We start from the raw sequence: 13,041 nt of genomic DNA, 5'->3' as shown, positions 1-13,041 counted from the left end.
TTCCATTATGTCTATAGAAGAAAAAAAATGTTGTGACCTTCCTATAACTCTGCCCACCCCCCTTGACAACACCTCACCAAACTTGCCACAAATATTCAGAGCAGGCCATATACTGTTTTTGCAGAATTTGGTGAGGATTTGTCAAGGGGGAGCGAAGTTATAAGCCGCCCAAAAAGTGTTCTTCCTATGAGTTGAGCAACTTAACCATAACTACACATATATATTCAGTGAAAAAACTTTGTTAAAGGGACATTATGGTTCAAAGTAAAACCGAAAAACCCCTGAAATTCGGCAGTTATGGTAACATAAGCAACCATAACTCACGCCACCGTGCACTGCTAACACTAACACCCAGGACATCAAAGATGACATCACAAATGGACCAATATGCCCTGACGCAGTACTAGCGGCTACAAACAACATACCAACCAATAGGGTGGTCTAATGGCTCGTTGTTGGAGCAACCTTCTGATTATCAGAGCGACCATTTACTGCTTTTATCATAAACCAACAGCCTATCTACCGCAAAGGAACAACGCGTGACTCAAAATAAACTTTTGCTGATCGACAGCAGAGACAATAGCAAATCGCTGAATATTCACTAAACATTTCATGTGAAATAAATGTACTTTACCAAATGTACAATCCTGCTGTTTACTTTTAAACCACAGTTTCATATTCCGAATTGTGGCGCGCTGTGTTGTGACATAATATGTGTTGTCTTCCGGGTTCTGTGTAAAGTCACTTAGGACTGCAGAGGACTGGGCGCGTTTGATGACGCACCCTGTAACGTCACGGAGAGAGGCGGGGAATATGAATGCTTTGATAATATCAGGCTTAGGGGTGGGAGATATGATTTAGTGTTGCAAAAGCAAGTCAGTCAGGTCAATAGCGCCAGTCATAGGATTATCACATAATGTCGGCGCACACCAGCCGGATTTATTGTTTCTTTAGTGGACAAAAAGTCGGTTGACGCCCATAGGAAATTGTACTATTAGTGGACAAAAGGAGTGGTCTTAAAACACTTTCAACCTGACAATGAACAATACAATCAACGTTCTCAGAACACCCCCATTTTGTGTAATTGCAACCATTTCGGGACACCGCGAGTGTTCTTAGAACACATTCAACTAGACAGATTACAATACGGACAGCGTCCTGAGGACACCCCAGTTTGTGTATTTACGAACAATTAAGTACACCGCGAGTGTTCATAGCTCATTTTTACCTTCCTTGCGAACAAAAATGACACATACTCCGTCCTCTAAAAACCCCACCATTTAGTTTATTTCCAAAATGTCAGAACAGCCGTGTTCTCAGCGGACAAATCGAACGCAACAAAAACGTCTAGCACATAACAAAACAAAACATTGAACCTATCTCATACTATCTCATACTCCCCCACACTCCCCAAAAACTCTTACACACCAACACACAGCACTAAATAAAAAATGTTATCCACGTTTCACCGCGCTGTACGCGGTCGACGGCGAATACAAGATGGCGGGCGCCACAGAAAATCTGACGCACTCCACGCTTTCGGGACCAAGCCCCCGCTCCTGCCGCAAATTTGGTGTAAATCCGTCCAGCGGTTTGGCCTGTGGCCGTGCGCAAAGTTTTTTCCCATTATGTCTATAGGAAAAAACACAAGTTTTGGGACCCCCCTATAACTTTTCCCCCCCTGGACGAATCCCCACCAAACTTTGCAAAAAAATTCAGAGTGGGTCATATACTTTTTTTTGCAAAGTTTGGTGAGGATTCGTCCAGAGGGAGCAAAGTTATAAGCCACCCAAAAAATGCTCTTCCTATGGAAACACCAACTTAACCATAATATATATTTTGGAGTATAGATGAGCGGCCTCTTATTTGAGAACTTCATGTGCTGGACAAATAGAGGTTTTGGAGCCAACAGTTGGGAACAAAGACTGACTCGCAGATTTATAAACAAAACAAAGTACCAGGGCAAAATGTCAGGTGACATGCAACACAAAAAACCTGCGCATATCCATGCATAACTTGTTAGAGAGAGTTTTTCCGGCCTTAACCAGGCAGCTGCCACCTCAGAAACTGACCTTAGGTTCCTCAGGCTTCTCTTCTGTCGGTTCCTTTTCCTGAAACAACACAAGAATAAAGGAATGTTTCACTTGTGTATTCTTCATACTTGTATGTGTTTCTAACCAGTGGGTCGTGCTCGCTTTGAACTAGTGATGCACATCATTGCTCCTGGGATTCTGGAACAATCCATTTGGAGCAGTAATGTACCTCACTGCTCTATCTGTTCTAAAATGGTAATTTTGTTCTAAAGGAACTATTCTTGAAAGATTGTATTACGTTTTTGACAAACAAAAACAAAGACAACGGTTAGGGCATTATCTCCAATTTCACAGGTATATGTAGTTTGGGAGTATAGACAAGTGGCCTCTTATTTGAGAGCCTCAAGTGCTGGACAAATAGATGTTTTGAAGCCAAGAGTTGGGAACAAAGACTGACTCGCAGATTTATACACAAAACAAAGTACCAGGGCAAAAATGTGGGGTGACATTCCACAGAAAGAACCTGCAAGTGTCCGTGCATTCATTGTTAGCTGGAGCTTTGTTGGCCTTATGCAGGCAGCTGCCGCCTCAGAAACTGACCTTAGGTTCCTCTGGCTTCTCTTCTGTCGGTTCCTTTTCCTGAAACAACACAGTCATTTTTCACTTGTGTATTCTTCAAATCCTGATACTTGTATGTGTTTCTAGCAAGTGGGTCATGCTCCGAAAACCTAAGTTTCAGAACAAGAATTTCTGTCATCAAGAGAGCAGCGACACTGCTGATCTAGTAGGACAGAAAATCCAGACAAGAAAGTACTTGCCCTCTGAACTCTTGGTGCCATTTGTGTAATGGGTTCATATGTTAAGTGCAATATCCTGCCAGTATCAGGACTCGCAGGTGAAGTTCATATCTAATGCTGAAGAATATCGAGACAAGTCTGTGAAGCTGTAGAATAATTCTGGATATCGCATGAACTGGACTGCTCGCTTTGGACTAGTGATGTACATCATTGCTCCCGGAATTCTGGAACGGTCCATTTGGAGCAGTAATGTACCTCACTGCTCCATCTGTTCTGGAATGTTCACTCTGTTCTAAAGGTACTATTCTGGCAAGATTGTATTTTGTTTTTGACTATTCAAAAAATAAAAATAAATAGACAATGGCCTCATTACACGGTAGGCGGCAGCCATGGTGCTATTAGTGCCCTGGCTACCCCCTTACTGCATTCCGGGTCCGTGCTCCCAGAATAGGGACTTACCGGGTCATTCCGACCTTGGAGGACCCGGTAAGTCCCCATTCCGGGAACCATTCCCCATTCCCATTTGAGCCCCCATAGGGTCAATGGGAATGGGGAAGGAGCTATTAACGGTACCGCAATTTGCGGTACCATTATTAGCTCTGAAGTCCCTTAGTGGGTCCCTTGCATAACACCTGGTAAAAGCAGGCGTTAGGGGAGGGACCCGCTAAGGGACCTGGTAGTAGGGCTGTAAGGGATTACCGGCACCAGTGTCTTTACCGCTGCCGGTAATCCCTTACCGCCTACCGTGTAATGAGGCCCAATGTTTAGGGTATTGTCCGTAATTTCACAAGTATATCTTTATTTGTGGAGTACAGACGAGCAGCCTCTTATTTGAGAGCCTCCTATGCTGGACAAATAGAGGTTTTGAAGCCAACAGTTGGGAACAAATATTGACTCGCAGATTTATGCACAAAACAAAGTACCAGGGAAATAATTTGGGGTGACATGCAACACAAATAACCTGGAAGTGTCGTGCATGACTTGATAGAGGGAGCATTGTCGGCCTTATACAGGCAGCTGCCACCTCATAAACTGACCTTAGGTTCCTCTGGCTTCTCTTCTGTCTCTTCCTGTTCCTGAAACAACAAACTAGATTTAATTTACTTTAGAACACTGCCTTTGAGTTAGTGGTGAACCTCCCTGCGTCCTATGTTTTAGGTCGCCACGCTTGGGCTACGGATGTACCTCCTTGATTCCTTTGCTCTGGGTCACTACCTTTGGGCTGGTGTTGTACGCACATGCTCCCTCTGTTCTAGGCTGCTATCTTTGTCCTAGTGATGTACCTTACTCCCTCTGTTCTAAACCACTATCATTAGGCTAGTGACATAGCTTGTCTCTCTCACTGTCTTAGGCCACTCTTAGAAGAAGTCCTCCAGAGAATATGTGGAATTGCGTTTATCTTACTCCCTATTTTTGTAGTTGGGAGTACAATCATTTTTAACAGGGAACAAAAGTAATTCCCATTCCCAGGAATATATTTGAACTCTAAAATGTATATCCTTTTGTAATACATTGTAGCCAGGAATTCACACTATTTAAAAGATGCCTTTTAACTTAAATCAGGCAATAACATTAGTTCTCCCTCCAGTGTCCCAGCTTTCTTTTCTGGCACCACTAATTCACACATACAAGGAACGATGTGACTGCAAGGAAGTGGCTGACCCCTTTGTGTCTGTTTTCAATATTCTGTGCAAGTATTTTCCTGTTTTTAAGGCGTGAAAGCAGCTGGTATGCTGCGTATTTGGGGCTCTTATAAGGCAAGTAACTTACTTCTTCCTTTCTCATGCTGCTATTTTTCCTTTTCTGAGACATTGGGCCTAACGCCGGACTCGTATTATCATCCCGCCTCCATGATTCCCGGAATTACCGGGGCATTACAACCCCGGTTTTCCGGGAATCACAGAGGCGGAATGGTGTAAATCCCCATTCCCATTGAGTCCTATGGGACTCGATGGAAATGGGGATCATGGAAACACCGGCAGCAGCTCGTAATGCTGCCGGTGTTTCCTCGTCCGCCTGCATGTGGGAGGTGTTAAACCCGCCAGGTCAGACCTGGCGGGAACATCACCTCCCGCCTGCAGGGGTCGGACTCAGGCGGTCCGGAAACAACGGTGGCGGCGGGTTTACCGCCACCGTTATTTCCAGACCGCCTGAGTCGTAATGAGGCCCATTATCTTTGAGCTCGTAACATGCCTCACTGATCCTGGTATATAAAGCACTCCCTTGACGTAGTGGTCTACTACTTCATCACTCTGTTCTGAGCTGCTGTTTTAAGGCTAGTAAAGTACATCATTCATGCTCATGTTGAGAGATGCTCATTTTTGGCTTGCATTGAAGAGAACTTGTTTGCTTTTTCGTTCAGGCCCATTCCCTAAGAGCCCGTAATAAAGCTTCCTGCTGCTACTGCTCTGTGATGCTCCATTTGAACAAGCGATGTACCTCTTGTATGGCTCAGTGTAGATATGCTCCCTTTGAACTTATAACATATTACCCTACTCCCTCTATTTTTCAAAGGTGTCTTAAGCTAGCGATGTACCTGCATTCTCCCTCTGATCCCCCACCAATTCTTCACCTTGGCTAGCAATGCACATACTTTCGCCTACTATTATGGCTGCTCCATGGCTCACTTCTCTTTTGGCAAATAATGAGACCCTGTTTTTAATGTTCCCATTCAGCTAAACACATTTTCCTACTCCTGCTTCTCTGAACCCACCCCCTTTAACCTAGTGTGGTACCCCTTTGCTCCCATGGTTCATGGTTCCTCCTTTTAGACTAATGTTGAATCTTACTCTCTCTTCCACTCTCATCAGTTCCCATTGACGCTGGTTATTTACCCGTTTTCTCTTTCTGTTCTGAGCCACTTATAATGGAGAAGTAACATGGTACGGTATGTAGACTTGTAGAGTGCACTCACACGAAATGAGTTATCATGGTGCTGGGACCAAACATTTGCCAAAGGTAAGACAGGGTAGCCCTCAGCTCCCTCTTCTGGGATACTCCCTTCAAGCTAATCACATTCCTCAAAGCTCACTTTACAAGACGTGCTATTAACGGATAGTGACTTGGCTCAAGTGCGCCCTCTGTTCCAAGCTGCTCTGTCCCCTATGCGCTAGGCTCCTTCCATTTTGCCCAATGTGGTACTGCCCCCTCATTATGCTCTGGTCGCTTTAGCTGGGATACAGTATACCACCATGTTCTGTACAGTACCTTTTGGTTAGTGAGGTTGTGCAACATTCTCTGTACTATGCTCTGATGGTCAAGGTAGCTCACCTTGAGCTACAGAGGTTCCTCCTTGCTTCTCTTGCTTCGGGACATTTCCTTTGGGTTAATAACATACCTCTGGCACTTCTACAGGTATCTTGGCATCTTCTTCGTCCTTCTTCTTCTTGAGTTCAGCCTTAATTAGTTCAAAGAACTCTTTCTCAGCTTTGGCCACCAGCTCTTCACTATCGTCCTCCACCTTCTCCTCAGGCTTCTCCTCACTCTGCTCTGACTTGCCTCGTTCCTTTAGCCTCATCTCTCGATGACGGGCCTCCAGGATCTTCTCACGCTTAGTCTCCCGTTCAAACATCTGCAGGAGAGAAAGTGATGAAAAGAGGCAGGTGAAGATTAGGAAGGTCACTATCCAAATCATTTCTTTCTGCTTTGGTCAGTCTTAAGTGCTTGGAAAAGAAAAAGATTAAAAGGGAATGTGTGCTCGAGGATAACACTCTCTGTGCCACTCTCTTTATCTGAAGCATTATCTTGCCCACCTTTTATCAAAATTATTATTTTGCATAAGTGCTCTCTTCCCTTTTCGTCTACCCGACTCTTAATACAGGTCTATTCCCCTACTTAAATCTGGGGTGGAACACTTGTGTCAGTTTCCTATGTGTTGTTTTTCTTTGGGTAGCTGCTACTGGTGAGTAGAAATTGTCACACAGATGCCATTGTCTGCGTGGCAATTTCTGTTGGACTGCTGCTGGCCCTGCTGTGAGGAATTCTACCCTGTGGCGGTAGTGCTGCCTGGTCCAGATTACACAAACTTGTGTAGACTGACATGTTAGGGAACAATTCATGAAGAAGCATAATGACATTTTTATCCTGGCCGGTTCTTCAGTCAGCGCAAGGTGCACTGAGCTGATGACAAGAGGCAGCAGGAGTTCTGGTAAGTGGTTCACTACAAAGCTCGCAGGACTAGGAGTTTCAATTCTAACCTCCGGGGGCTCCCTTTCTGGACCCATTACATACCAATGTAGATTCTATTAACTGTATTCGATCACATTCTGACATTACAGGAAAACTTTTCAAAAGTGAAAATACCATTGGGATAGTCTGGGTATAGTAGTTGGAGGAGCTTGGTACCACTTGTCAGTAAACGTGATGGGCAGGACTAACTGACCGGTGATTAGAAATTATTATGTTCCAATGACAGGGGACGTGGCCAGCAGACACGTTGTGAGCAGCGGTCCCTCTGTGCTCCTGCCGATCCTTAAGAGATTTGCCCATATGTAGGTTTTAAAAATATACAATGCGGGGGCGTGGCCAGCAGCACTGTCAATGCGGACGCTCTTCTGATGGCTTTTGCATACGGCTCACACTGAAATGCCCTCCCTCCCCTAGCCAGAAAGCTTGAATCGCACCTTGCTTTTAGGAAAGTAATCAAAACATCGCTGTTCACCTTAGGGCCTCACACCATCACTGTGGCTGTTTGGTCATATCATCCTACTGCTGTTCTGTAGACTAGAAATCTATCACACTCACTGTAACCAAGAGCTAAATCATGTCTATTTTATGAAGATCTCTATTTGCAATAATGCTTTCGCATGTTCTTGCTCACTGTAACCATGAGCCAAGCATACTCACGTAACTAAGACAAATGTGCAAATAAGACAACTTCTGCAACAGCGCCTCGATGCCTGTGGGCTGTAAGTGCTCTTTACAAATACAAATACAAACAAACAAACAAACAAACAAACAAACAAACAAACAAATAAATAAATAACTATTGAAAGTAATTCCCTGGCACTTCTCACCTCGCGCTTCCACCCTCTCGGCCAGAACAATGCAGGGGAAGGCCTCAGGGACAGCTGCTGCGACGCAGACACCAGGATTTCAACGGTAGGAGCGCCGAAAAGACTCGGGCCGCAGTGGAAGATATTAAAAATGGCGCCAATGTGCCCGTACAGCCACGACGTCCTGCAATTGCTAATGGATGCATTGGACAACGCTGGAGGCCCGCTCCACAGGTGGCACAGCTTGGATCCTGGTGAGCTGAGAGCCTGCTCCTCTCTTTTCCTCCTCGCGCCCTACCATACGGGGGAGGGCCCAGCTCGGCGGATTCCTCAGGGGCTGATCCCCCGGTCTAGGAGAGCGTATTGCCTGGACCAAGCGGTGGCTGCCCTTCAGTTCATCGCGCACAAGGCAATGGACCAGAGATGGGGAAGCCTGATTGCAGTGAATGTGATTGCTGAAATTAGAGTTCTACGGCCTGCAGTCTCTGAAATGAAGTAAGGACCTCTCCCTCCCACCTCCCCCCCGCCCCATCAAAAGTAGATTCTGCTTCCTGAACACTGAGGAAGTTCTGAGGGGGCTTCTGACAAGAGCATATTCCCCTATTGGAGGCATTCTTGCTGGGGATCCTCACTCGCCCTCCACCATTGCTGCGTTGGACTCCAACAATCTGGACCTGAGTACTATCCTACGCAATAACCTGCTGGTTGGAATTTACGGTGGGTAGCACATATTAATCGGATTTGACATCTTCTGGATGGGGAGCCCCTGTAGTGGGAGTTAATATGTCCCAGCAATCAAAATCCCAAAAGAACGCAGACATTTCCACGTCGCTGGTATCATCAGACAAAGGAAAGAAAGGCCTGGTGAAATCTCCATCTCAGACCCGCAAACGTCTTACTGATCAGCTGGCCCCTAAAGAAGATATTCAAGCCTTCATGCTGGATATCAAATCCGAGTTCCGGAATTGTATCTCTGAGATATCCACCAAACTGGAGAGGTTAGATCAAAGAGTTGTGGAGGTGGGGTAAACGGAGAACCACGTCCTTGAGCATTCAACCACACTGATGGACATGCAGCAAAAGATCAGAATTTTATAAAGGAGAAGTGATATGTTAGAGCATAAGCAGCAGGATAGGGAGAACCGAGCCCGCCAGAACAAATTGCGCATTCGAGGAGTGCCTTCATTGGTCCCAGACCAAGCTTTGGGTGAATATGTAGGTGATCTTTTTCACCCTCTCTTGCTGCATATCGACAAATCAATGCTCCTACTTGATCGCACCCATAGATTGCGTACTCGCAGAGGTTCAACTCCAGATTCCTTTCCCAATGTCATCACTCGGATCCATTTCTATACTACAAAGGAAGAAATCTTGGCATTCATTCGTCCACGAGATGAACTAACGTTCCAGGGCTCCCCTCTACATATCTTTCAATAACTAGCAACTGTCGCAATCCCAAAACAAAAAGCTCTACGGCCACTGGCTCTATTTTTACAGGAACAGAACATTAAATACCAATGGTTATTTCCTTCTGCTTTACAGTTTATGTTTAAAGGACCTCTACGTACCATTTCCTGCTTGGAAGATGCAGAAGGGATTTTGAGCTCCTCTTCACCAAAGAGAGAGGAGGGCTCCTTGCTTGAGGACATGGAAGAAGGTGAGAGCAATAAGTCAAAAATGCAGCAGTCCACTTGGTCGAGGGTCAATAAAGGTCGCAAAACAGGAAAACTCACGTTCCAGACTTGAATCAAGCCTTTCACTCACAGGAAGTTTCCCACCATGAGAGGTAAATTAGTACCAAACAACACAGACGCGTCACAAAATTTTGCATTGGCAATGGGCAACATGCAGGACATGCCCGACTTCAAGTGGCAGGTCTCCTGAGGATCGATGGGACGATTCGCCCTTTATTTTTTAGTTCCTTTTTTGTGGTTCTATTTTTGTTTCAGTTGGTTTGCTCAGTTAAAACCCCGGTTGGAACATGGTCGCAGATAAATTCTAATTCAGGATGGCAACTGAATGCTATTCAACCTCCACTCCCTACCCCACCATGAAAGAAGATATCACAAGAGACTCTTCATCATCTCATCAGAACTTGGGCTTTATGTCACTGATTGTGAAAGGCTTGAACTGCTGAGTGAAATGAAAGTCTGTCTTGCGTCCGCTGAAATATTTGGAAGGGTCAGTAATCTTCTTGCAAGAGACTCATCTTCTTCCCCTGGAGTATATTCGCTTATGGAGTAGAGACTTCCCTAAACAATTTCTGACCTGAAGCGGCACTAAAGCCGGCAGTACAGCGATCCTAATGGCGAAAGATACCCAATTTGAGAAACTGGACATTATACGAGACCCGGGAGGCTGATATATTGGAGTAAAAGATATGTTGTTGGGGCAGTTGTACACTCTAACCTCGATTTATGTTCCCAACGAAGGACGCATCCAATTTTTAGAAGAGCTAGAAGCAACACTCCTCCCCTTTTTGGAGGGCCAGGTCTTTATTGGAGGAGACTTTAACGGGGTCCCAGACCCCATCAAAGATAAAACACATGACCCCTCAACTAAGGATTTCAAGATTGCCTTGATTTCAAGATTGCATTTTTTCAAATCTCTGGGGGTGGTAGACTCTTTGAGAGTGTTGCATCCGGAGAAGCAAGACTTTACCTTCTTCTCTCATGTCCACCGCTCTTCGTCATGTATAGACCTAATCTTAGTATCCCCCGAATTTATGTCATTCATATTGCTCCCAGGATTCTCTCTGTTCATGCCCCGGACCTCCTGCAGGTCAGAATGTGGCACCCAGCCGCCCCTCCCAGACCTCAATGGGGATTGTATGACCCAATTTTAAATAATCTGTCCCTGAGGGATGGGGAAGCGAAAGCAAAACAGGATTACTTCCGGGAAACTCGCGTCCCCAGCCACAACATGGGATGCTATGAAGTAATTAGGGGAGTTTTAATAGCCCACACAGTGGCCTATCACAAGCGGAACAAGCAGCCCCGAATCCAGTTAGAGCAAGACATTTCTGAAATTGAGGGTAAATATAAGAAAGGTTGGTCCCCTAAACTTCACTTAGCTCTCCGTATTGCTTGAAAAAAACTAGAGGTGCTTTATGCTGAGGAGACGGCCCAGTCCTTGTTAATGACAAAACAAGCTTATTATGCCAAAAATAACAAAGCCAACCAATTTTTGGCGAGGAAATTAGCCCAGTCTAAAAAACACAACACTATTATAGGCAGTAGGGATCAGCATGGGGCTGTACAACATGGGGAACAAGCTAAACTGCAGCTAGCTAAGGCGCATGTGTTGGAAATAATAACAGCATCAGCCTGGTCCTCTCCAGTCCAAAAAAGATATATTGAAGGAGACGCCTTGCCACACCTTCCCAAGGAAGACATAGAAGTTTTAGAAGTCCCGATTCAGCTGGAAGAAGTGGATGCAGTCAATAAGTCCTTTAAGGCGAGAGCCCCAGGTCCTTTGTTGTGGCTTTGTTATTTTTGGCATAATTAGCTTGTTTTGTCATTAACAAGGACTGGGCCGTCTCCTCAGCATAAAGCACTTCTAGTTTTTTTCGAGCAATACGGAGAGCTAAGTGAAGTTTAGGGGACCAACCTTTCTTATATTTACCCTCAATTTCAGAAATGCCTTGCTCTAACAACATTTTATATACTCTCTTGAGACCAGCTGTTATCCCCTTTGACGGCCCTCTTTATCTCCTTTAGAGAAACGGGCACCATAACTCCCTTGATGCAAAACTCTACCACTATTTTGCTACTGAAGCCCGTGAAAGATCCTAAAGATTGTGCCTCATATATGCCGATTTCACTGCTAAACATTGAGGCAAATATTTATTCAAAAGTATTGTCTAATCATTTGGCTCCGCTACTTCCAGCTTTGATCGATTCGGATCAAACAGGGTTCGTTCTGGGGAGGAAAACTGGGGATAACATTAAGTGCTGAACTTGATAGAGACAACTAATATGAAGCAAGGAAAATTAGCCCTTTTGGCATTAGATGCCACTAAAGCATTTGATAAGGTGTATTGGACCTTTATGCATTCAACCCTGGAAGCTTTTCATTTTGGGCCTTATTTCCAAAAAATGGTTTCAGCCAACTACAGCTCCCCGAATACATTACTTCGGTAAGCCAGGATCAAACGCCCCGATACCTCTCACGTGTGGGATGCGACAAGGATTCCCTTTTCCCCCCTCTTTTTGCTCTGATTATGGTTCTTTTGACTCTGTGCATACGGAGTAATTCAGTGATTCAAGTGGTCATGATTCAGGGATCTCAACATAAAGTTTCTTTTAATGCAGACGATGTGTTACTCTCGATAACTAATATCCAGCCCTCTCCAAGAGGCCCTTCAGGAGCTTCAGTCTTTTGGCCAAGCAGCAGGATTCGAAAAACAATTATGTGAAATCGATGGCATTGGGGATGGGTCTATTCTTACAGGATATTAGCTCTTTTCAATCTCTCTGTCCAATCCGTTGTAATACCAAATCCATTGAATATCGGGGGATTTGGATCACAGCCTCACCTTAAGATTTATTTGCGCCTAATGCCCCCCTTCTGTAAAACGCTGGAAATAGATTTGTAAAAATGGGGGATTCAGGGGATTTCTTTGATGAGCCGCATTACAGCTGTCAAAATTAATGTATCTCTCCCCCCCCCCCCGCCTCCTTGATATGTGCTTGTCCCTGCTGGTGGAAATCCCAAAAAACGTATTCGACTGTCTCCAGCGTAACATCTTGAGATTTATTTGGCGAGGCAAAAGGTCTAGGATCCCTAGGAAGGTGATGATGGGAGGTACCCGACTGGGTGGGTTAGGGGTCCCAAATCTACATAAATATTTGGAAGCCGCCCAAATTTCACACCTCCTGAAGTGGATGTCCCTTTCCCTTCTACCGAAATGGGCTGAGATTGAACAGTCCAAACTTCTGCTTCCCCCTTTTTTCCTGCCATTCGTCTCCCATACGCTATGAAAATGTTGGTAGAATGTGCTCTCCTCTTCAAAAGTTACCTTGAAGTAATGGGATGGGGCTCTGAAACGGAAAAAGATTCCTAGAGGTATGGGCCCTCTGGCCCAGATTTTTCACAACCTTGTCTTCTCCCCTGGGCTGCATCCAGAAGCATTTAGAAATTGTAGTCGGGGTGGTCTTCAAACATTAGCCCAGCTTTTTGAGGGGGATCATCCATGCTCGTTTGAAGACTGTAAAG

The 13,041-nt window shown here is 45.1% G+C and overlaps 1 protein-coding gene across 7 annotated transcripts in view; it reads right to left on the bottom strand.

The window, feature by feature from the left end:
• DNAI2 (dynein axonemal intermediate chain 2) overlaps window positions 1–13,041 on the bottom strand; it is a 231,344-nt gene that overhangs the window by 28,996 nt on the left and 189,307 nt on the right. For 3 of the 7 annotated variants that reach the window (XM_069655122.1, XM_069655124.1, XM_069655126.1), the window contains exons 12-15: window positions 6,168–6,401; window positions 3,868–3,906; window positions 2,634–2,672; window positions 2,073–2,111 (exon numbers count right to left, since the gene is read on the bottom strand). In XM_069655122.1, the coding sequence (XP_069511223.1) occupies window positions 2,073–2,111; window positions 2,634–2,672; window positions 3,868–3,906; window positions 6,168–6,401 (351 nt within the window). The remainder of the gene's footprint in view (window positions 1–2,072; window positions 2,112–2,633; window positions 2,673–3,867; window positions 3,907–6,167; window positions 6,402–13,041) is intronic. The other 4 variants (XM_069655125.1, XM_069655127.1, XM_069655128.1 and 1 more) reach the window with 2 other exon arrangements.

This window comes from Ambystoma mexicanum, chromosome 3q (assembly GCF_040938575.1).
Source record: "Ambystoma mexicanum isolate Mex_15411 chromosome 3q, UKY_AmexF1_1, whole genome shotgun sequence".
NCBI lineage: Eukaryota > Metazoa > Chordata > Amphibia > Caudata > Ambystomatidae > Ambystoma > Ambystoma mexicanum.
Note: the sequence above shows the minus strand (reverse complement) of the source record. Positions and strands in the feature narration are given on the sequence as shown.